General features: G+C 51.6%; 1 protein-coding gene across 1 annotated transcript in view; it reads right to left on the bottom strand.

Moving 5' to 3' along the window:
• MAP6 (microtubule associated protein 6) overlaps window positions 1-19,849 on the bottom strand; it is a 32,322-nt gene extending 12,473 nt beyond the window's left edge. Inside the window, exons 1-2 of the mRNA XM_051779430.1 lie at window positions 19,044-19,849; window positions 114-327 (exon numbers count right to left, since the gene is read on the bottom strand). Of these exons, the coding sequence (XP_051635390.1) occupies window positions 114-327; window positions 19,044-19,768 (939 nt within the window). The 5' untranslated portion in view covers window positions 19,769-19,849. The remainder of the gene's footprint in view (window positions 1-113; window positions 328-19,043) is intronic.
• Between the last annotated feature and the right edge of the window lie 5,617 nt (window positions 19,850-25,466).

Genomic DNA, 25,466 nt, shown 5'->3' with positions numbered 1-25,466 from the left:
CACGTGCAAGGTGGATCCCCAGCTGGCCAGAAGGAAGATGCCCCAGGAGGGGACTGAAGGCAGCGTGTCCAGCCCTGCCCTGTGGGTTGGACGTGTCCCCCCGGGTCCCTCACCTTGGGAGGTTCTTTGTAGGGCTCGCTGTAGAGGGTGCGTATCCTCCTGCGCTCCAGGTATTTGTTGTCAGCTGGAGAAGGCTTACTGGTTTCCCCCTTGAACTGGGCGCTGTAACTGGTCTCGTGGATCATCTTCTCCTCCGGGGGTTTGTACTGGGGCTTGGCCCGGATCGCTTTCACCGGCTTGACGTCGATCCAGGGCCGGAACTCGTTCCTGAGGGGTCAAAGGGAAACAGGTTCAGGGACCCAGCAATGGATGGAATCCCGCGTTGCTCAACGACATAGAAACAGGCTCGTGTTTTACCTCACCCAAAACCCACCAACAAATTACGAGGAATTGAAAAGAAACATAGTCTATTAACATCAGCCAGCCCTGGGCACCCTCGGCCATGCCTGTGAGGACAGAATTGTGTGATTCCACCTGTACTGCACCAAACTGTACTCAGCAGTTCAGTTAATCCCACACTAACAGATAAATAATTGGGATAAACAGGTAAATAATCAAGAGAAAGCTGTCTTAGATGCACAGTCTGTCAGGTGGAGCTGTGGCTTCTCTTTATTAGCTCACAGTGAATTCCTGAGTTACAGGAAAAAAATAACCCCATCTTTCATTTCTTTTGGACAGAGTTGCAACCTTTTAGAGGAAGAAAACCCAAACACGCTTGAAAGACTTTTAACATCTGCTGGACACGTTCCACAACCTCATTCTCTTGTTTTTTTCCTGTTCTTCCCAGCACAGCACCAACATCTGTTCAGTTTTGAAGTAAACTCTTTCATTTTTCTCTCTAAAAATCGATATTCGTCTGAGAATGAGACCCAAATGTGTTGGTACCCTACAGGGGTTGTGCTCAGACACAGCCCAAGGCAGTGTTTAGGTCCTTAAAACTCCAGTGCAAGCCAGGAGTTATCCCAACAGTGGTGACACGAGCCCTCTGCAGAGGGGTGAGTTTTCCTTGGAAATCCCAGAGTTTGGTTTGGGTTGAGAAGGACCTTAAAGCTCATTTCATTCCAACCCCTTTTCATTTTCTTGCCTTAATTTCAGGGCTTCTGAGGCAATGGGATCTCTGAGCTGCAGACCCTGCCCCTCCTGCCCCGTTCCACGTTTTTGGGCTGTGTTACTCATTTTCAGCCCGGATTATGAGGGAAATGAACTCTGTGTGAGGGTACTGCCAGTCAATCCCTTCCCATAATAGCTCTGAACATCTTAATCAGCTTCAACCAAATTTGACAAATGGGCATGGGGTTATTCAGCTTTCCCTTTTACGAGGATAAGCAGTTGGAGCGAGTCCAGGGGCTCAGGAAAGCTTCAGTTTGGACATGCACACATCACCAGAGGATGCTCAGACAGGGCTGCAGAAGGTCATCTAGTGCCCTCAGGGACTGGGAATCCAGGATCCTTTCCATGTGCAGGATCAGGGCAGCTCCCTGCCTGCTCACTGCTACACTTCTCATTCTCACAATCTCTCTGGAAAATGGGAAACCCCATTTCTCTTCCAAGGGAACTGCTGCCTGCAGGATGAGCTCAGTGCCTCTCTGGGCTCTGTTCATGGATGGGAATGCAAACATGGAGCATGTGTGAGATACTCACAAATACACCCCTCAAAGTAGGTATTGTTGTCTCTGAGCCACATCCCAGCTCCTACTCTCCATCCTTAGTGTTGCTTCTACCTACATCGACTTTTTATTTTACCTGTATTTCCTAATTTCCCTGCCTCTTTCCTCTTCAGCCCTTCCTGGGCTTGGACAATGCTGCCAAAGGCAGGGATACTCCCTCTTTGAGGGATGCTGTTCCTCAGGAAACCACTGCACTGAATGAGCAACACGTGAATTGAAGGTTTTTCCACTTGAAAAAAACATTCCGTTCCCATTTGAAGACATTCCCAATTGAAGACTTTCCCATCCAGTGAATATCATCCATTTGTCCACAGGTATTTCTCTGCAGCCCATTGTTAAAATATCCCTCCTGCATGACAGGTTTTGAGAGAAAGGAGGAAGAAACACGTTTGAAGAACTGGATTAAAGACATGAATATATGACTGACAAACTGCTCTCCAGGGCTTGCAGAGGAGCAGAAGGAGGACACAATCTCAAACCATTTACTACAGCTACATCTGATGCTCCAGGATATTGATGTCACTCAGAGATGTTGTATCATAAATTTAAATACTCCTTATATGCAGCAAAGAAGTGAGGGGAAAATCAGCAGCTTAAAAAGTTAATTATTTTATTTTTTTTCTGTATTCTGAGAATAGTAAAATAGTAAAATAGTAAAAATATCTGTTCTCTAAGGTACAGTTGCTCCTGTAACACTAAAACTAACTCTGGTTTGGAGAGAGATCCTGCAGTTGAGAGAATTCCCTCATCACTGCTTAACATCCTGAGGCCAACTGGTGGGGAAGGTGCCCAGAAGTTACAAATTCCTTTTTCAACCTGAAACAAGCCCTGAAAACATTATTTTCCCCCCTGTTTTCAGAACAACAGGTCATGGTGGTGTCCGGACCACTGGAGAATCCTGCACACCAAATCAGCTCTCAGAGTGTGCCAGACCCCATCCTAACAGAGCTCAGCTCCCAGCTCACCTAATCCTGAGCAAAAGCCTCTGTGAGGCAGCAGGGATGAGCCATGGACCAGCTCCAGGCTGGATGTGTCCAACAGGCACAGCTCAGCCCAGCTCTGGAATTCTTTATCTCCGGGATTGTCACCGCTCTTCGTTTTGCTGAGGAAGATTTGAAGAGCTGCTGCTGGTCTTGGCAGGAAACAAAGGGCTTGGACTGAAATAGCAGCAAATTACAGCTCTCCTAATTCTGTGCCTGGCTCTGGCCCCAGCCTTACAAAGAATAATTAGAATTAGTGGGGAACCCAGCACCGACCTGAAATGGAACTGGAAATGAAACTCAGCAAAAAGGAGAATATGAGGCACCAGATGACCAAGTTCGATGGGAAAAATCCCCAGGGCAGCTAAAGAGAGTATATCCTGGAGAACTTTGGGCTGTGCAGGATGGGGCAGGTGCCTTGCAGATCCTCCAGGACCACAGCAGCCTGGGGAGGTGGGGCCTGATCCACGTCCATGAAAGCCAGGACTGATGTCCACATCCACCAGTGGACAGCACACTGCTCCACCCACCCCTCAGTTCATTTGAACTGCATTTCCCCTGGTTGGGCATGGCTGCAGGCAGGGGAAGGTGACCTGAATGCCCTCCACGGGACACTGGGGCTGAGCTGAGCTCCAGGCTGCCTCTGGAGATGCTCATCCAGACCCGTGTGGGCACGGATTGCCTTCATCTGCTGAGCCAGAGCACAGCCAACGGGGGGAAGGAAGGAGAGGACAGGGCCAGGCTTAACCACTCCAAGGCTTCCACCTCCTTTGAAGGGCTTTGAAGAGAGGCTGTGTTTGTTCAGCATCAGCACGGGGTGTTCAGGGGTTCTGCTGACAGCAGCTCCACCGGCACTGGGCCAGCCCAGTTCCCTTGTCCCAGTGATCAAAATAATGAATGGTGCAGAACTTCATGCTGGAGTCCCTGCACAGAGGGGCATTTCCAGCTTAACCTGGAAAATCACAGCTCAGAGAAAAAAAGAAAAACATTCAGGTTTTTCACCAGGAAAAAAAAAATATGCTTTACAAAGTGTTAGGCCTGAAATGTTTAATTAATTCTAAAGGGAAAAGTTGGGGGTTTTTTCGGTTTCTTTAGTTCTTTGCCATCCCATTTTTTCCCCCTTATTCTACTCAGGACAACTCAAAGGGACTATGAACCTTCTTTTGAAGCAAAACACCAAAATGCTTCACAGATTGTATTTTAGAACATCACAGTTCTCTTTAATGTTCCTCTACCAAAACAGCAATGAAAAAACTAAGTAAAAAGTTTTTCTGGGATTTTCAAATTATTTTGCCTTTCTGGAATACAGTATCATTTGCTCCTAAACATCCTCCAGGTCCCTTATACCTCTTAATGCAGGAAAAGAGATGTTCAGTGACATGAAATAGTGGGAAACCTAAAATCAATGATAATGGTTGGTTGAACTCTGGAACTCAGTGCCAAAGGAGGACACCGACCTCCAGTAAATAATGAAGTTTAATTAAGTCATGGCTGTTTAGCTGGATATTGAGAGCATTCAGAGTTATCTTCAGCATTTAACTGTTCTCTAAAAACCATGGGCCAAAGCAGCAGTTATTCCATGGTGAAGGAATCTCCTCCAACCTCCCTCTGGTTGTGATCAGCCAAAGACACTGGACTGCCAGCAAATCCTGCTCTGAAAGGACTGCCCGTGTTTTGACCCTAAACTGTTCTCTTTCTAGTGTGAACAGAAAACATCCCATTGGGACTCCATATAAACAGGCTGTGCATCCTCCTGCAAACACCGGTGATTTTAAGGACCGGCCTGAGCAGTGGCCACCGCTCAGCAAGAGCCAAACTCTGACTCCCAACCCACTTTCAGCAGGAAAGGAACTGAGGCCCCTCATCCCAATTCCCATCCCAGCCTCCTTTAGTTAGAAAATCCAATTCCAACCCTCTCCTGCTGTCACTGGCCTGGCCAACACACCAGATCTGCCCCTGCCAGTGTCAGCACTGCCCTGTCCCTGCCTGTGCACCCAGTGCCCTGTCCCCAGCTCCTACATGGATGTTTAATGGCAGCTTTATCCTCTGCTGCCTGGGCTATTCTCTTGTGCACAATAATTTACTGTAAACTGGCACTGTCAATGGTATAAAGAAGCTCCTGGTGCCCAAGATAATTTTTTTCCCAAACATTAACAATCAACCTCTAAGACACACCCACCCACACAAATAAACATATATATATATTTACACACATGTACACAGAGCAAGTCAGTTTGGATGGGCCCATATCTAATTGTGTACTAAAACAAAGTGATATATATTAATGCAGGAATTGGAAACTTGGACAGTGGACAATGGAGTGAGTGTGAGCAGGATGGGGAGGGATCAGCATGTGGGAACATCCCCAAGCACAGAACTGGCACAGAAGAGGAGCAAAGTGCTGAGCCTTCAAGAAGGTGACTTTGGCACTGGCTGAAGGAGGTTATGAGCAAGATACCAAGATTAATGTCCTGGAAAGGATGAAGTCAAGTCATTTGGCAGAGCAGAACCATGCTGTGATCCATTTATAAAAACAGCTTCAGTCAGCAGCGCACAAATCATGGATATTGCCTTGCCTGAGGGCCATGGAGCATGGACTTCCAGGAAGGAAGAATTGATAATTCTTCAGCCCAGGCTGTCGTGTTTGAAACGTCACAGACACGGGAGTGAACACTGAGAGGGCCAAGGAGTGAGGGAGAAAAGGAGTTGTGGGTGAGTAACCCCAAGAGTAACAGCCCTGCCACTGCTCATGTCTCAGTGTGGGGAAACAGGAGAGTTCAGGAGCATCCACGAGGAATAACAGCATGGAGAGGCCCTTGGATGATAGAAAGGGTGAGAGAAATCCTCACACTCAGCCTGAGTGGCCAGCCCACGCCAAGCTCCAGGGTGACACAGCCTGACATTTCTGTGCTCGCCTGCAGAAATAACCAGCTGTAAATGTCATGTTCACCCCTGGAAAACGGGTCAGGATCGGGGCAGAGCTCTGCCAACAGCCCATTTAACAGCCTGTGTGCCTGTTCTCCAGCGGTCAACATCCCAAGCCCTCAGTGCTCCAGAAGGGCAGAGGAGTGTGAAATTTGCCACGAGGTTCAACAACCAAAGCAGCTGCAGAGCAGGGATGCTGTGACACAGCAGCATCAGGATTGGGAACAGCACTGCCCCAGGCAGAGCAGGACGGGCTGCAGGGACCTGAACAGAGGCAGGAGAGCCAAAGTGCTCCTCTGGGAGTTTGCTGGGCCAAAGAGCATCGTGGATCTGCCTCCATTTGCAAGACAACACATGCAACTGCACAGAAATACGGACACTGCATTAAGTAGGTTCCTGCATTAGGGCCCCACGGGTAAAAGCCCTCGGGAGGAAATCTTCGTGTTAGGAAAAGTGGAAGAAAATGCAGATTTAATTCAGCATTGTGAATTCTTCTCCTCTATAAGTGTGAAGTTTTTTTTAGTGCAGTTCCTGGGAGTGCAATGGACTCATTCAAATATCCAGCTGGAGACAGGGAAACCAGGAGCTGTCTGTCCCTGCCCCTCCCCATGGAAAGGGCACAAGGAATCATCAAATCTTTTAAGATGGAAAAAAGATCATCCTCCAAGATCATCGAGTCCAATTGTTCCTCCAGCACTGCCAAGGCCACCACTGACCCCTGTCCCCAAGTGCCACTTCCACATGGCTTTTAAATCTCTCCAGGGATGGAAATTGCACTGCCCTGGGCAGCTGTGCCAGGGCTGGACAACCCTTGACTAGTGGCCTTGTGAGCCTTGGCTCCAGTGAGATTCTTGGTGGGGGGATGTTTTTCAGCACCTCAGGTCAAGTGTCTGAAGACACAAATAGGAGAAGAATTAAAAATGCTTTATTTCAATTTAGCTCAGGTCATGGGGATAAATACAAATGAAATAATAAAAAAATCATAATACTAATAAAATGCATAAATACTATACAAAGCATAAATACATATAAAAATGCATAAATGCTACATAAAATGCATAATAATAAAAACATTGGCACAGATATTTTTTGCAAGAACTCCTCTGGCAGAAATTCCTTGGATCCTCCCGCTGGGTCCAACCTGACGAATATTTCACAGCAAACAGTTCTGCAGCTTGAGGAGCTGCATTTCCACTGTGTCCACAAGTCAGGGACAGGGAGATGTGCTACACATCCCACAGGCAGTGTGACAGCACCACAGCCTTCCATAATGCAACACAAAGGTGGATTAACCCATGTTTGGTCTGATCATCCACCTCTGCCATGCCCCACGTGGGTTTGTATTTGACCTCGTCCCATTGCTTTACAAAATTATAAAATAGTGTGAATCTAAAGTGCTTTTAGCACACAAAAGTCCCCAGCCAGTCCCTTGGACAGAGGGCTGAATTCTGTTTGCCATCTTAGGCTTTCCTGTGCAATGCACCCGCTGAACTTCTCTGCAGTCGAAATTAAGAGGTTTTAACTCTTTTCAACTGGGAAAACCATGACAGAGCTGGGTGGGAACTAAGGAGATGAAGGAAGAGAGCTGAGGATTGAGCAAAGATCTTCAGATAAAGGATTATTGGGCTCAGAGAACGCAATGAAAGGCTGAGGCGGATTTCCCCTCCCATCTTTACCCTTAATGCTGTGCCATTGCAAGGGTTGCAAAACCTAGTTATACAATTGATTTGTGCTGCAGACAGGAAGGTGCAGAGCTCCTTGCACGACATATGGGGAATTACTGGAAAGGAAACACACGAAAATTCCCTTGAAATTGCCCCGGGTGCTGTGGGGAAGGTTGTTCTAAAAGCATGAGAGACTGGGACAAGGTGGAACGGCTTCAAACTGAAAAAAGGGAGATTTAGGTTGGATATTGGGAAGGAATTCTTCCCTGTGAGGGTGATGAGGCCCCGGCACAGGTTGCCCAGAGAAATAGAACTGGGAGGTGAGAAAGCTTCCTTGGGAAGAGGACAAAGCTTAAGATGCCCATGAATCCTTTTAGGAACCCACAAAACACAGCAGCACAGGTCACCAGGGAGCACAGTCAGGTCCATTAAAGTCCATCCCTTTAAACAGTGTAATACTCAATCCACGCCACTTCCAGTTAACCTGCCTTTCTTTACAAGCTCTCCCTGCCAGAGGGAGGCACAAAATTATCTGAACTGCAGGGAATTAGAAAAGTTAGTGAAGCAAATGCTCACCATTTTCCCACCCCGAGCTTGGGAAACCACCAGCACCACTTTTCCATCAGTAATGTTCTGATGGGGAGGAACCACTCCCTCTGGCTCATCAACAGCTGGATTAGTCCCGTGGCACCAAAATGGTAAATACTGGGACCATCAAAGCTGTCTCAGGGGAGTCTGGGGAAGAGCCAGCAGAAGGCACTGGAGCAGATGGCTCTGCTGTGAAATCTCCTCCTAATTAGTTAAAAACAAGGACCAATATGAGTGAATGAAGCAATTAGTGGTCACTGCAGGTACCACGCTGGCCACACCAAAGCCATCAGGAAATAAAGGGCACGGAGGATTCTCAGAAAGCTTTATGTGGGAAACGGCGAGAAAGCATGTTCTGGAAGAAGGTTATTTGACAATTAATTGGTCGTTTTCAAGGACTTCTCCAGTGCTTGCAAGGAGTGCAGAGCTCTGAGAGCAAAGCTCAGCCCAAATGGGTTGTGGCTTTATCCCAAAAGTGCTCATGTTCAGCTGCTCTGACCGGGACAGAACCCCAGAAACACCTCAGAGACTCAGAGCCTGTTCCCATTTTGGGGAGCATCCTGCATTGCCACGGCTTGGGAAGTTGATGGGATGTTCCCACCCAGGGATCTGATGCCCTGGAGTCTTTTGGCACCTCCAGACCCAGCCTGAACACCTGCAGGAGGCTGCAAAGGAGCCACTTGCTTTGAGACAGAGTTGCACTGGTGCTCCTGTGGCCAGAGACACTGGTCTAGAGGGCGGTGCCACTGTAATGTGGCTGCAAATAGCCTGAAAAATAAGCCTGGATCATGGAAACCCACTTCCCAAGAAAGACAAGACTGAATAAAAGCATCCCTCCCTGCAAGCATCACCTATCCCAAACCCAGCTGCCAGCACGCAGACGTGGGCACAGCAATCCCTTCCCTAAAGCCGAAAAGAAAGCCCCCAGGCAGGAAATCTGGGGACCAAAAATCAAAAGCATCACTTTTATAAGTCCTCTGCAAAGAACTGGGAGGAGGACTTGGCTCTTAGGAAGCACCTTTGTGGGCACAGCAAACGTTCACAGCCTCTCCCAGCCACCTGTACCTGCTGGGTAAATAACGTTGGTCTCGTTTGGAAGCGAGACCATTTGCAAAAATACTTCTTCCCTTGGAGCTGTTCCAAGCTTGATGGAGAAGCACAACATGCCAGGCACCAATGTATTAAGCAGGTAGTTAATTGAGAGAGGAGCTGATGGGAGCAGGCAGCGTCCCTGTCTCCCAGGCAGAGCGTGCAAGCCCTAAACACACTCCCAGATTGATATTTATTGCAGCAGACAGAGCAGAAAGGCTCAGAAGAAGCCCTCCTTCCCCTCCCATAAATAATTCACCTCCTGTAGCAGGTCATAAAATGTTTATATTAAGTAATAATTAAATACTGCATTGAAAAAAAAAAAAAAAACAACACAAAAAACCAAAACCACAACAGCCTAGAGAAAAGTCAACCCAAAGGAAGGTGGGGGAAAGGGTTGTTTGGGAGCTGTCACGTTGGGTTTTCTCTGCTGCAGCAGTTAAATGGGGTCGTTCCTGGCTGTGTTCTGCTCAGTTTGATCAAATCCTGATCCTGCCCCAAACGATGAGGTGTTGATCCTGCAATATCCATTGATCTCTGCAATATCCACGTGGATATCCTGCTCTGGAGTCACGGAAACACAGAATATTTATATTGCAGGAGCCCTCTAAGATCATCAAGTCCAACTGTTCCCCTGGCACTTCCAAGGCCACCACTAACCCACGGCCCCAAGTGCCACATCCACGCCCTTCCTGAACACCACGGGGTGTTTTCCAGCCAGGTAGGGCAGGTCCTGTGGTCCCACACCCACCTCTGCTGCCAAGGGACGGGGCTTTGGATTCCAAGCCCCTGACAGTGTAGGAATGTGAGGAGGCTGTGAGCCCACACATGGGTGGGTTGCTCTTGGTTGCAAAGACACACAAGGTCCAACATGGGATAAGGCTCCAACAGTTGGACCCCAGCATGGGATAAAGGACCTGGAGCATGGCAGGGAGGAGAGAGGGCAGTGGGGCAATGTTTGGTGGTCAGCAGAAGCCATCAGGATCATATAAATCAAATGTCCCCACAAACACACACCCAGGCAGCTTTTATTAAAACTGTAATTGCTTCGTCCGACCTGTGCCCTGGGGAGCAGAAAGGAAAGCCAGCAGCACCAAGGTCACTGCAGACAGAAAATCAATGCAGGGAATGAATGGTAATGACTTATTTTTTCCCCTAGATTCAGAGAGGGGCTGTGGAGACACCCTGCTGGCACCTCCCATGCACAGTGTCCCTCAACTTGCTCCAGTCAAGCATTAATACACTTTTTGCTCTGGACATCCCAGTCCTGACCCCTCTCCTGGGTGTCCTCAGGACTCTCTCTGGTCCATGATTGCTGAAGGACAAACCTGAATAAAAGAGTCTACCTGAGACTTGACTAATGTGGAAGGATGACACGTCCTCTCCATACATCTCAGTGCAGGACTTGCTCAAAAGTGTTTCTTTTTTGAGTGGTTTTGTTGTTAATTTATTATTTTTTAAAAAAAAAATAAAATAACATTACTGACGTGTGATTTGTGATTCCCTGCAAAATAGCTCCTGCACCAGCACTCCTGCTGATCCCCACCTCTGTGTCCTACCCTGCCCTCACCTCTCCTGAGCTGCTGCTTCTTTATTTCAGGCTATTTCTCCCACATGTCAAGATCTCTGTGAATTCCAATTCATGCAAAATGATTTAGCCAAGCACAGGTGAAGGACTCAGCACGAGTTACACCGACAAAACACAGCTCTGAGCTGGGATGGTCCTGTTGCCACGTTCTGCCCCGAAAAATCTCTTCCCTGCACTAAGGAACCAGTCAGAACCACAGCAGGAAAGCAGGGTTTAATTTAAATTTAAATTTAAATTGCCTGTGGGATGTTTAAGGCATCCTGTACCTAAAGGGGCTCCAAGAGAGCTGGAGAGGGACTTTGTACAAGGACCTGGAGGGACAGGCCAAGGGGGAATGGCATCCCACTGCCAGAGGGCAGGGATAGATGGGATATTGGGAAGGAATTCTTGGCTGTGAGGGTGGGGAGGCCAAGGAGAGAAATTGCAACTGGTCATAAAGGAGAATCTCTCTTGGGAGGATGAAAATGCTCCGTGTAGAGGGATCAGCACATCGTCAGCAGGCCTAGAACAGGCAGGAAGGGGAATCATGGCAAGTGGGGCTGGGGAGAACCTCAGGAGTACCTTCAATCCGTGCCCATGGCAGGGGGTGGAACTGGATGAGCTTTAGGGTCCTTTCCCACTCAAACCATCCCACGACTCCCTGATCCTGCTCCAAGCTTTATTCCAACGCTGCTGTGCCACCAGAGGCTTCTACCCACTGATGGAGGCACAACCACTGCAACCTTCAGCACCAGCCCCTCCTCTGCTCTCTGCAGGACCAGGATGATGCCAAAACCATCCCAGCTCCCCAAAACCCATCCCAGCTCCCCAAAACCCACCCCAGCTCCCCAAAACCATCCCAGCTCCCCAAAACCCATCCCAGCTCTCCAAAACCCATCCCAGCTCCCCAAAACCCATCCCAGCTCCCTGAAACCCACCTCAGCTCCCTGAAACCCATCCCAACTCCCCAAAACCCATCCCAGCTCCCTGAAACCCACTTCAGCTCCCTGAAACCCATCCCAACTCCCCAAAACCCATCCCAGCTCCCTGAAACCCACCCCAGCTCCCCAAAACCCACCCCAGCTCCCTGGATGGGTTTTCCTTGTGTGGTTTCGGGCTGCTTGCCAACACAGCCCTCTCGGGGTTGCCATGGCTACTGGCTGTGACAGTGACAACTCTGTTGCCTGGTTGAGCCGCTGCCTTCCTCCCCTGGATGTGCAGGGGACCTGGGGATGTGCAGGGGACCTGGCTGGGGGCTGTGCCCCCCCAGCAACCCCAGCCCAGGGCTTTCACACCCTCACAGGACCTCCAGGGCCCCCTTCCTTTCCCCCCTCTCAGACCTTCTACCTCCATTTACATCCAAATAACGAGGGCACAGAGGATGCCCCAAGTCCTGATCTGCAGCCCACCAAAGTGGAAACATCAAAGCACGGCAGCCAAAAATTCCCCTCCCCCCCCCGCCCCCCCAATTTTAGGAATTAATTTCACATAATCACTGTTTAATTGACAGCTGGTCCTTACACACAGGAGGCCCAAAAGAAGCACATTGGTCAGACCTGGTGCCAGGGGAGCAGGACTGGGATGAGTGTGGAGAAGGACATCTGAAATCAGATGATCCAAGCAGCTGTTGATGCCTCATCCCTGGAAGTGTTCAGGGAAGGGCTGGAGCAACCTGGTCTGGTGGAAGGTGCAGGGGGGTTGGATGATCTTTAAGGTGCCTCCCAATCCAAGCCGTTCTGGCACGAACTAATTTGATTAATTAATACATAGCTCCTCTCCAGAAGGCCACTCGTTTCTTTAAACACCACCACCTTCTATTTTTCTGCCCTTTCCGAGTCAGACAAGCTGTGAAGCACCTGCACAGCCCTTTTAAAGAACAAGAAGAGCAAAGCAGCAGCCAGGCACCACTAGCTGGGCCCCGGTGACCTTGCAAAGCACTCCAGAGAGGAACCCCTGGCTGCTTTCTGGGAGGGCACCTGCAAGGCTGGGTGGACAAACCTGCAGGAGCTCACTGACAAAACAAAACCCAAATGAAACCAACCAACCGAAACCTAAAAAACCCAAACAAACAAGACAAAACAAAACAAAAAAAAAAAAAAAAACAAACAAAAAAAGGAAAAAAAAAATCCCCTGAAACAACAAAAAAAAACCCAAACCACTCAAAACATAAAAAATAATTAAAAACAAAATTTTAAAAAATAAATTAATTTTTTAAAAATTAAATTTTAAAAATTAAAAATTAAATGTGGGTTGTTTTTTTTTTTTTAGAAAAAGTAACAGCCCTCCAGCCTTTCCAGCACCAAACCCCTTTATTTTGTAGTCTCAGCAGCCCAGCTTGCAGCCAGCTCAGCGAGCAGCAGGAGTCTCTCCACATGCACAAAGTGCTGCAGGGTCCCCTCAGGTGGAGGAATCGTTTGAGCAAAAAAAAAAAAAAAAAAGTATTAAGACAAAGAAAAATGTGTTCCCTTTACAATGAGCTATTAATGGAAATAAAGCAGTTATTAATAGAAAGCAAAATGTGTTTGCTATAGAACACCTGCAATGCTGGGGCTCAGGAGGAGAGACGAGTTGGAGGTTAAAGGAGGACAGCCCAGTTTGTGTGTATATTATTTTTAATATAAATAAATATATATAATATAAAATATAATATATCATATATAAAATAGATGACTATAAAAATAAAACAAATAGTATATAAGTACAAAAATCTAAACATAAAAATACACCTAGATATGTATATAAAACATACAAAGGACATTGGAAGGATATCCAGAGTAATGAGTTATAAATCAAGAGAAATAAAACTTCCACCCTATAAAACTTCCCTAAAACAGCCCTGGTGACCGTGGTAGCAGCAGAGCATCCTTGCTCCTGCCCTGATGGGGCAAGGCTTAGCTGGAGGTATCATACAAATATATATATATATTGAGTGGATGGAACACATTCAGCTCAAAGAACAGCAAGATCGATGTGGGATGGAGTGCAAAGTACTGGGAAAGCAAAGGTTTGGGCAGCCTGCAGGAGACAGGAACAGCAAAGGTCACGGTCTGAGCGTGAGAGAAGTCAAATCTACAACTGCTGCTCGTGATTTAGTTGGAAAAGACAGAACTGGGGGCCTAAATGAGCTGATTCCTCTCCCCTCCTCTTTTTTTACTGTTTGTGTCACAGCCTGAAGCCACCAGTGGAAGTGGGATGTGCTCCTGCATCCCAGGGAAGCTGGTGGTGCCACCAGACCCGGCTGTGTGGGGAAGGGGAAGGGGAGAGATGCTTGACATGTCTTTGGATACGATAACTGACTGAGCAGACAAAAGAAATGTGAAAATCTACCAGGTTTCAGCAAAGCATCTTTATCCAGGGCCGTGTGGGAAATCCTTAATTAAGCCAGTGAAGATGAGCACCAGCAGAGCAGGAGCTGGGCGAGGGGAATGACGAGTGCTGCAAGGCTGAGCCGCAGCCTGGAAGGGGGTTAGCAGTGTTTAACATTTTTAAGGTTGACTTTGGCACGAAAAAATGTAGGGCAGCACTACTGAGAGCTCCTAATGACACCAGGTGGTCGGGCAGCACCAATGCAGAGCAGGATCGGGGAGGCACAGGGGAAGGCAGGCTCTGACCTTGACTGCCGTGCTCAAAACGGGCTGGAAACGAGCAGGACTAAATGCCAGGCTCGGTAGTAACCACCAGGATCTTCTGCTGTGGGATGGGAGCTCCAGGGGTGGAACTGCCTGAGGAGAACAGCGTGGACATGCTGGTTTATCCAAGGGTAAACGAGGGATTCCCAACGAATCCCTGAGACCCACAAACATGTCTGGTGAGCCTCAGCACAAATGGGCACCTCACCTCCGAAGGGCAACACTCTGCACCTCTATTTACTAAACAGATTTCACCCAGGAAGAGCTGGAGAGGAAAGGTTGACACAGGGAGTAAACAGGAGACTAAAAATATTTGGACTTTCCCAAAGGATGTGGGCGCCGTACCTGGGGACACTGAGCAGTGACATCTGGGCAGGAGAAAGGCACGGAGCAGCCCAACAAAACAGCCAAAAAATAAAGCAGAAAGAAAAACAACCCAACAAAACAGCAAACTACAGAAGGAAAGAGAGAAAGAAGGAATGAAGGAAAGAAGGAAACCCAATAAAACAGCAAATGACCCAGGCTGGAAATGGGTTGCAAACCACCAGAGACTGAGGTTCAGAGGGTCCCATCCAGTCCCGTGGGCCTAAAGGTCCCTGCTGGGGTGACCCAAATGGATGGGAGCAGTGAAAAAATTGCTCAACCTGGCCTTGGACACCTCCAGGGATGGGGCAGCCACAGCTTCTCTGGGCAACCTGGGCCAGGGCCTCCCCACCCTCCCAGGGAAGAATTCCTTACCAATATCCCATCTATCCCTGCCCTCTGGCAAGGGGAAGCCATTCCCTGTGTCCTGTCCCTCCATCCCTGGTCCCCAGTCCCTCTCCAGCTCTCCTGGAGCCCCTTTAGGCCCTGCAAGGGGCTCTCAGCTCTCCCTGGAGCCTTCTCTTCTCCAGCTGAACCCCCCCAGCTCTCCCAGCCTGGCTCCAGAGCAGAGGAGCTCCAGCCCTGGCAGCATCTCCAGGGCCTCCTCTGAACTCTCTCCAGCAGCTCCATGTCCTTGTGCTGCTGTTCCCCAGGGCTGGAGGCAGCTCTGCAGGGGGGTCTCACCTGAGGGGGCAGAGGGGCTGAATCCCCCCTGCCCTGCTGTGGGATCAGCCCAGGGCAGGGGGGCTCTGGGTGCCACCACACGTTGCTGGGTCATCTCAAGCTTCAACCTGGTGTGGTCTTGATGCATCATCCCCTTCCCTGCAGTGGGATGGGCACCAGATGGTCCTGGCAGGTCCTTCCAGCCCTACATGTCCACAGCTACAGTGGTGGAGCCCAAATTCCCTGCCTGTGTGTATCCTGCTCCAGCCTTCCCACGTGGACATCCCTCCCCAGGTTATCTCCTCTGTGCCTTCCAAACCCACACAGCCAGTCCCCAGTGCTGACTCATTCATCTCTACAGCTACTACAGATTCTCATTTGCTCCACATCTTTTGTACCTCCAGGGTCTGAGATGAATGACAGAACCTTAGCAACAGGCAATTCATTAATACCAGGGCCAGGCCAAAAATTTTCCACCGAAGCCTTTATTGTTTTGTTTCCTCTGCCAGGAGAGGAAATTGCTGGGAGAGGAAAAAAACTAATTGCTTTGGTAAAGAACTGGAAACCTAATTTGGGCAATATTGCTTCTCTGGGGGAAATTCATGGCCTTAGCACTCATTCTGATACCCTGCGAAGGGGGTGAAGTGTTTCCTCTCCCTTTTATATCTTTTGTCTTCAGGAAATAAAGGTAACAAAAGGAGAAGAATGCAAGACAAAGAAGAAGAAGAAGGGGGGGGAAACACCCAAGAAACACTTAATTCTGGCCTTTTTCCAGACAAAAATATAAAATATTCACTCATTCCTTATTACATTTTTGCCAAATGTGCTTCTAATTGTCCCACATCCCCAGCAAATGCCACTGTCTGCACATTTTGTCACCTGCTCTCTCTGGTCCCAGATCCCCAGGGTGAACTCCAGCAGGGAGAAGAGCTCTGCCCATCCCTTCCAGGGGAAAAAATCCCCTCCCAGGCACTGCAGAACTGGGGTCACAGGGTCACCTCTGTGCCCAGTACAGATAAAGCCCCCAGTGGTGCCACCAGATCTTCCTACAAGACAGCTGAGAACTGAACGAGAAAAGGTTCCATCCACCAGGGGGTGGCCAAATTATAGTCAACGAGTAAATAAATACATAAATAGTAAAAATACTGTTAATGATATAAACAAATAATAAATAATACACATAAATGCTGCTTATTCTGTAGGATCCCTGAGCACAGGCAGTCACCAGCAGACACCCACTGCTGCTCTGGCCTCTCCAAAGGCTTCTGGGCTCAAACAAATCCCTCATCCTTGTGGCTGGGAGGAGCCTCCATCCTCCATGGACACCACCACCAGGCACCACCTCTGCTCTGCCCCTCTGGGCAGACCTGGCAGGAGCTCACATGGGCTCTGCAATATCCATCTGCCTTGGTACACAGAGGTTAAAAAAGGGAATTGCTCCCTTTAGCATGGACTTCCCCCGTGACCTTGGGCTGGCTGTTTACTCCATTCCGTGCTCTCAGCCATTCCTCACAAGGAAATAATGCCCAGGGGGACAGAGGGAGATGAAAACCCACCCCTGGTGTGCTCTTTGGCTGCACCAAGGAATTGTTTGCCAGGCTTGGAGCGTCACATTACGCTGATGTGCAGCGGTGGCAGGGCACTGTAAGGAAATCTGCCCTGCTCTCTGCTGCTGGCCAGCAGCACCAGCCCATCCCTGCATGAGCCCAGCAAAGGCCACGGGGACAAACAAGCCCCATGTGAGCCATCCCTGCTCCTCCCCAGTCACCACTAGATAGTCTGGGCTGCTGGGTGGCCCCCAGGGTTGCCCAAATAGGCTGTGGAGGCTCCATCCCTGGAGATGTTTCAACACCCACCCAGTGTGTGAGCAGCCAGGCCCTTGGTAGTGACAAGGATTTGGAGCATTTGGCTTTTTAAAAAGAACCCAAACAATAAACAACACTTAGGAGATGCCTAATTTGAACAGAAAATGAGAACAATTAGCCACAACATCACTTATGCATTAATGAAGAGATGCTTATGTTCCAGGGCTGAGCATCAGAGCAAACACTCCTCCTGCAATATGCTGCAAGGAAGGAAAACATGGAATGGGAGAACAGATGAGGACCCAAGTGAAAAGAGAAGCCCTAAGGGTGTCCTGAAAGCCAAGGAGCAACAACAAGGAGATCTGAATCCTTCTAGTTCCTCTTAGATTTAACACCCCAGCTGACCCAACCCTTTCCTTGGGGACAAACCCCAACCCAGCTGCTGTAGGAATTTGCTGGAGCAGACCAGAGTGATGGGAAGGTGAGCAATCTGCATTTAAATGTGCAAGTAAATAAGTCTAATTATGCTTTGCAGCAGTGGGAGAGAGGCATCACAACAACTCCCCAGCTCCAGGAGAGCTTTCTGCTTTAGCCCTGCCATCCCCAGCACAAGCCCAGCCCTTGCAAGGTAAGCAGACAAAAAGCCCAGTCTCAGCCCCCAGCTGGCCACGGCAGATTAAAGGGCTGTGTCACTCCTGGAAAACCCTTTTCCCACACACTCCACCCCTGCAGAACAGTCCCCGAAAATCCCTGGCCATTTTCTCCTGTCTCAGCCAAGCAGCACCGTCACACCTGGATGCTCCCGAGCCTCCAGCACCACTCACATCCCCAAGGAGAGCCAGAGCTGATGCTGAGCGACAGCAAAAATCACAATCTCACTGCTTGAACCACTCAGGAACGAAGGACAGGAGGTGACTGTCAGCTCTGCTGTGCCACACAGTCATCGGTGGGACAGAGGAGTCAAATCCCAGCTTCGGCTCGGATCTGCGTGGATGTACCACCTGTTTGATGGCTGGGTGTCACCTCTAAACCTCCCCAAGGAGGAAAATCAATCATCCAAAGGCACAGACACCCCGGCATTCACGCGGCCACAGGGAGAAGCAAAAAGGCTGCGATGACACTTCTGTCACCACAACCCCCGCGTTTGCTCCCTGCCACCTCCACCCCGGGCTCGGCAGCGGTGGGCTCTGCCAAGGAAAGCTCTGGAAAACACAACCGCCGCAAACCCTCCTTGCAAACGTACGTGCAGGGCAGCCGCCCCATCACTTTTGTTTTGCATTCCCAACGCATCCAACCCCTTCACCGGGAGAGAAACAACAGCAGCGGCTCGCGGCGAGGAGTTCCGCGCCCCGAATCCCAAACCAGGTCTCTTGTTTGAGGTGAAATAAGGGCACCCGTGTCTGACTGGGGGGGACACGGGGATGTGTCATCCCCCCCCGCGCCGCGTTAAACATGGCAGCATCCGAGGCTGCCCCACCCAAGCGGCCTGGGATACGTGTCCCGCGGCCCCGGGATGCTTTGTCTCGGGGGGTGCCCAGCCTGGGACGATTCCCGGGACCCTCCTTCGCGTGGGGCACCCCACCCGCGCGTGGGCCCCTTGGGGATGCTGCTCCTTTGGGTCGGCTGCAGCGCGACATCCAGGGATGCGCTGGGAAAGGACCGGAGGCCACTCGCACATCCCGGGGAAGTGACCCCAGACATTCCCCTCGCGGAAATCCCAGGCGGTGGGTGTCTCTGGATTTTGGGATGCGGGGGGAGGGACCACACATACACAAAGACACTCAAACCTCCTGCCAACCCACCCGACGAAAAGCGTCCATGTATTCACCGCCTGCACATCATCTACTGCCCCATCGCCGACCCCAGAGAGGGGGAGAATTTTAAGGACAACCCCCCCGAGCGGGGGATGTGCAAACCCCCCCCGGAATGTTGCACAGCGTCTCTCCCAGGGTGGGATGCTCCTCCCGGGGACGTGCAAAGGGGGACCGGAGAAGGGCTGGTGAGGGGTCGGCAGGCTGGGGGTCTGGACGGGGGGGTTCTCACCTGTAGGACGAGCTGACCCCCGCCGCCACCTCCTCCTTGATCTGCCTGTTGAGAGCATCGGCGGCCGCCCGGCCCCTGCCCGGCTCCGCCGGCTGCCCGCCCGCCTCCTCCGCCTTCTTCCGACCCTTGTCTCTCCCGTCCCCGGCCCGCACTGCTTTGGGATGCTCATCCTCCGCCTCGGGGTCTTCCTCCTTCTTCTCGGGAGCGATGTGCACCTTCCGCCGCTTCTCCTGCGCCGGTTTCTCCGGGGAAGCGCGGTCCAGGGCCAGCACGGGGGAAGGGCCCGGTTTGGGGATCCAGGGGTGGTCGCCCCGCTTGGGGATGGGCCAGGCACGGAAATCCTTCTGGTACTGCGTCTCCTTCTCGAAGGGAGTGTCCGAGGGCTGGTACTCGCTCTTGGGCTTGCAGCTCGGCTCGGGCCGCTGCACCTTCCAGGGCTTGTAGTCGTGCCGCATCACCGAGTCCGCCGGGGGCGAGGCGTGCGGGGCCGGGCCGTGCGGGGCCGGGCCGGGCCGGGCGGCACCGGGACCCGGCTCCCCGCCCGCCGCCGCCTCCCCGCCCGGCTGGGTCTCGATGGGGGCCGCGGGGCGCGGCGGGGCCGCGGGGGGATGCTCGGTGGCCTCCGAGTACTTGGTGAAGACGAGCGGGACGGCGATGTCCGCCTTGTCCAGCTGGTTCCAGAAGCGGGCGATGCAGCAGGCGCGGGTGATGCAGGGCCACGCCATGGCGGCCCCGCGAGCCCCGCACCGCCAGCGGCACCGGCACCGCGCCGGGATCGCCGCGATCCGCGCCGGGATCCGCGCCGGGATCCGCTCCGGGATCCGCTCCGCCCACACCGCGCAGGGCGGGGCAGCGCGGGGCGGGGCTTGGAGGGGCGGGGCGCGGGGGGCGGGGCTTGCACGCGGGCACGGGAGAGGGGGGACAGTGTGTGACACACCTGGGCACGCACCTGAGATATGGGGGGTGACACACCTGGACACACACCTGAGACTGGAGGGGGTGTGTGACACACTTGGACACACCTGAGAGATGGGGGGCTGTGACACACCTGGACACACACCTGAGAGATGAGGGGGGTGTGACACACCTGGACACACACGTGAGACATGGAGGGTGTGGCAGACCTGAACACACACCTGGAGACATTAAGGTACATGTGTGACACACCTGGACACATACCTGAGACATGGTTCTGTGTGTGTGACACACCTGGACAGGTACCTGAGAGATGGGGGGGTGTGACACACCTGGACACACACCTGAGACATGGGAGTGTGTGTGACACACCTGGACACACACCTGAGAGATGGGGGGGTGTGACACATCTGGACACCCACCTGAGACATGGGAGTGTGTGTGACACACCTGGGCACACACCTGAGAGATGGGGGGACGGGGTGACACACCTGGACAGACACACACACCTGCACACACAGGTGAAGACATGCACGGGTGTGTGTGCATTCGCAGGCACACGTGTCCCTGTACACACTCACACAGGGGTGCACACTCACACCTGCACACACGTGTGCACACACACATGCAGTTGTACCTTCACATACACACATGTGTGCGGGTGTTTGCACACCCACACGTGCACACACACTCCTGCACACACACACAGACACACAAGCACATGTGTGCACAGATCTACACGCCTACACCGCCCCACACACACCCCTGTGCACACACGTGTGCAAATGCACACCCAGATCCTTCAGGAGCTGCTGCAGCACCAGCTGCTGCTCCCAGTTCCCCTCCCTGGACGGGGTTTGTGGCTGAAGCCAAACACGTGTGCACACGTGTGTGAAGACACACACACGTATTTTGTTCTTGCCTTTTGCCCATTTTTTCCCATTTCATTGCAGACTTGCAGCTGTAAACCCAAAGCAGAACAGCCCCCACCCTGCTCCTGCAGCGAGGCCGGCTGAGGGCTGCCTGCAAATTCCTATTGCCAGGCTGGATTCACAACCCCAAATCCCACCCTGCACTCCATCCCCACCCTCCTCTTTAACCCTGCCTCCATCTTCTCCCCACCCCTTCCTCTCTCCCCCTATTTCTCCATCTCCTCACCCCACCACCCCTCCATCTCCCTGTCTCTCCCTTCATCCCTCCATATCTCCATCCCTCCATCCCTTCATTCCATTATCCCATTTTCCCTCTGTCCCTTCATCCCTCCATCCCTCTGTTTCTCCCTTCTCTGTATTCCCTGATGCCAATAAAGTCCATTTGCACCCAAATCACATCCCCTCCTGCTCCAATCCTGCGCAGACGCCCCTCCCTCGAAGCTCCCGGGTCTTTCCCAGCCTCCCTGCACTGCCAGCATTCCCACCGGGAGCAAGACTCCAACAAAAGCAGCGATCCCAGTGAAAGCCACACACTCAAACACGGAATTGCCACCAGAAAGAAACAGTTCCCACCCGTCAGTGACTGCAGCTGCCAGGAGTGCAGTGAAAGGCAGGATTATTCCTGTCGGGATTGTTCCTTGAATACAACGCTTTACATCCCCTTATTGATCCTTGGGCCCCGAAGGGTTTGGGTTTGTTGGGTTTTGGTGTTTTTTTGGCTTGTCTTTGCCTGGATTTGCTTAATTTCATTCTCACCTGTAGGCAAATTGTGGAAGCTCATTTTATGGATGGGATTGGAGCCCTCACTGCTGGGGATGGATGGATCAAAGGGCCGCCTTTGGAAAGAATAAATAAACATCAACTAGGGGTGTTTATACACAGCCATTGCTTTGTCTTTTGGGATTACATCACCCCTGCCATTACAGCCAGGGCAACTAAAACTGGGGATAATAATTAGAGGTTTGGGAAGCTCCTCAGTATCTCCCAGGTTGGATATAGACCTGGGATCTGGGATCTGCTGCCCACAGAGGTCTTGCACACATTTGTGGACTTTCCTGCAGGAAACATTTTTGAATTCAGTCTGCGTTGTTGTTTCAGGGTTTGCTGCACAAAGAACTATTAGTGAAATTAATTGCCCAGGAAGTTATGCGGGAAGAAGGACCTGGAGCTACTGGAATGAGTCCAGAGGAAGCCCCGGAGCTGCTGCCAGGGCTGGAGCCCCTCTGCTCTGGAGCCAGGCTGGGAGAGCTGGGGGGGTTCAGCTGGAGAAGAGAAGGCTCCAGGGAGAGCTGAGAGCCCCTTGCAGGGCCTAAAGGGGCTCCAGGAGAGCTGGAGAGGGACTGGGGACAGGGAATGGCTTCCCACTGCCAGAGGACAAGGATAGATGGGATATTGGGAAGGAATTGTTGGCTGTGAGGGTGGCGAGGCCCTGGCACAGGCTGCCCAGAGAGGTCTAGTGGAAGGTGCTCCCATGGCAGGGGGTGGAACTGGATGGTCTTTAATGTCCTTTCCAACCCAGACCATTCTCCATTTCTGTGATTCTGGGATATCAGTGTGTTCCTGCTGGATCCCAGCCCGTGTGAACCCACTGGAACAGCCCCCACTCTGGAGCTCAGGCTTGTCCCAGCCCTGCACCCAGCAGTGCCAGCACACAGGGGTGTGCACAGCACCTCGCACCATTTGGGGGCTGGAGACTGGCCTGTGCACAACCTTTCTTTGAGGATCCCTCCCCTGCAGCCAGTCTGGGCTCCTCTCACATGCCCAGTCATGCCCTGACCATCCTTCCCTTTTTTGTGGGAAAGGACATGGGCAAACCTGCCTTGTGAGGTTTTGCAGCATCAGGAGCCTTTGCTGCTCTGCAGACAGCAGGCAGACCTGGGTGGTGTTAGAGGCTGCAGAATGAAAAAAAATTGCTTGGTGTCTCCTGCAGTGAAATCTCTGGTTATATATATATATATATTCATCCTGAAGCATGGCTGCTCACTCACTTGCAGGAATCAGCTATGGAAAAGCATCGTCAGGCAAAATCCATTAGCTCTAATCAGTGGAATTGATGTGCTGGCTGCAAACCTCTCTCAGAGAGGATGGGAGCTAAATAAATAAAAATGTCTCCTGTTTTTAAATTACAGCCACCGTGGCAGGAAGCAGGAATCGCTTTCTCCTGTTCCAGCCTCTTCTGGGAAAAGGCTGTGTGAGGCCACATGGTGAGACATGGGTTTTTGGGGTGGCCAAGGACATCACAACATCAGACCGTACCAGAATCCTGCCCAAAGGGTGTGGCAGAGCTCAGTGCAGGACCTTACAGGAGTGGAAGGTGGGGTTATTTAGGGAACAAACCCCACAGGGTGGTAGCCATCTCAAAGGGAGGCTCCTGGCTGATCCCTGACCAGGGGCGGAGGGAGGAGATGGCAGCTCCTCCCATCGCTCCCGGGAGATCACCAACAAACGCTGGAGTGAAGTGAACGCAAAGAAAAAGAAAATCCCAACAAGGTAGGGCTGGCAGGGACCCCACATGTCCTTAGGAGCCTTTCTCCTCCAGCACAGGGGGACCTGGGCATCAGCTCCAGGGGCTAAAGGCAGGGCAGACTCCAGCTCCAAAGCCAGCCCTGGCGCACAACAGCAGCCCCCCCGGTGAAGGGTGTTCACCACAACACCCCAGTGAGGTGCAGGAAAGCTCCACTGACCCGCGTTTCTCCTCCCCGGAGCTGCTGTCCCCTGTCCCCGCCCCGGCAGGGCTGTCCCACACCCCCCCCTGCCCTGCAGGACCTGTCCCTGCGCTGGGGACGCTGCTCTGAGCTGCTTCTGTCCCCAGCACCGACCTCCGGGGACAGGAGGACATGACAACACTGCGGGGGACAATTTAGAGAGGATTTCTAGTGGCTTCTCACATCTTAAATCATTTTATAATCACACACAACTTCTGGGAACGGGGTTCTGCCTGGGGTGTTCTCGTTTTCCTTGTCAGCTCTGCTTATGATTCATATATGTTGGGAGAGTGTTTCAGGGCCAAATGGGACAGGAGCCAAAGCAAATCCATATCAGAGTGCTGCATAAAGAGAATAACTGAAGTGCATGAAAAGAAGAATTCGACCAATAATTCAAGTGCTCTAAAGGACATGAAATTTCTTTGATGAAAACCACTGGCAGAACACAGCCACATTTCAGTAGAAGTGATTTTGTAACAGGTAGGAGGGGGAGTAAGATCTGAAACACTGTGTTTTGAAAGAATTTATATTAAAAAACAAACAAACAAAAACAAACAAACAAACAAACAAACAAACAAACAAAAACAAAAAAAAAAAAAAAAAAAACCAAAACCAAAACCAACTAAAACCCAAAAATCAAACCCAAAAAACCCAGCAGGCAGAAGTGGGCTTCTGTCACACCCACACCCTCACTCAGAGCTGGGGAGGGACAAAGACCAGGCTTGGTGCAAAGGCATCACGTGGGTTTGGGGTGATGGGGAGAAGGAGGACCTTGCAGGGGAGACACTGCTGGAGGAGTGATGGGTCAGGAAGGAATGGGACTCAGAGAAACCATGGGACAATCACTAAGAAGATACCTTCAGTCTACTTCTGATAATTTTGCCCACTGGAGGGTAAATTAGTTTGGTGGGAAGCTCTAGGAGTACCTGTGGATAACTGAGAGGCTTTAGGGTAAATGAAAGGGGGTTGTCTATGACTGGAAGAGGGGAACACTGATCTCAAGGGTGGTTATAGCTCTGCTGCTGGGGCACCAAGTCCCACAGGGTCCAGACGTGGTGGGGACTCACCAAAGAGCTATGGACAGCTCCTGGAGTTGTGCAGTGTCCTGGCACCCTGTCTGTGCCCTGCACCCTGTCCGTGCCCTGCACCCTGTCCATGCCCTGCACCTTGTCCGTGCCCTGCACCCTGTCCGTGCCCTGCACTCTGTCCGTGCCCTGCACCCTGTCCGTGCCCTGCACTCTGTCCATGCCCTGCACCCTGTCCGTGCCCTGCACTGCTCCTTACACTGCTTCCCGCACATCCTCTGGGCCAGGCTTTCCCAGCCCTCCCCCTGGAGCCTGGCCAGCTCTCCAGGGACAGCCCGGGAAGGCTCCTGGGCACATCCCACCGCGCTGACTTGCAAAGCCTCCAGCTCTGACTCAGGGTTTACGGGGAGAGGTGGACGTTGCCCAGTGGAGTCGCAGGAGGCACTGATAAAGGGATTACAGGGGACGACTTATTGAGGGATTAAAGGAACTTAATGTTCCCAGACTAAATGCAAGCCGTGGGAGATTGGATAAATGGCTATAAATAACTGAGAAGGGAAAGCCAAGGGGAATGTGGTGGGAGCCCCCGTGTGTGAGTGGCTGGGTGTGTCAGGAAAGGAGGCTGACTGGGGTATCAGGGTATAGGATATCAGGGCTCGGTGTTTGGGCATGTCACCTACTGCTCAGCTACTTCAGTACCTCAGACACAGCTCTGCCCTTCCCAAAAACAGGAAAAGAGAGGCTCAGGGGGAACCTTCTGGCTCTGCAACCCCCTGACAGGAGGGGGGAACCGGGGGGGGGGGGGGGGGGGGTGGGGTCGAGCTCTGCCCCCAGGGAACAAGGGAC

Source organism: Manacus candei, unplaced genomic scaffold, assembly GCF_025592945.1.
Source record: "Manacus candei isolate 608988 ecotype Guabito, Panama unplaced genomic scaffold, ASM2559294v1 h1tg000014l, whole genome shotgun sequence".
In the NCBI taxonomy this organism is placed as follows: Eukaryota; Metazoa; Chordata; class Aves; order Passeriformes; family Pipridae; genus Manacus; species Manacus candei.
This window is presented reverse-complemented; position numbering and strand designations above follow the sequence as displayed.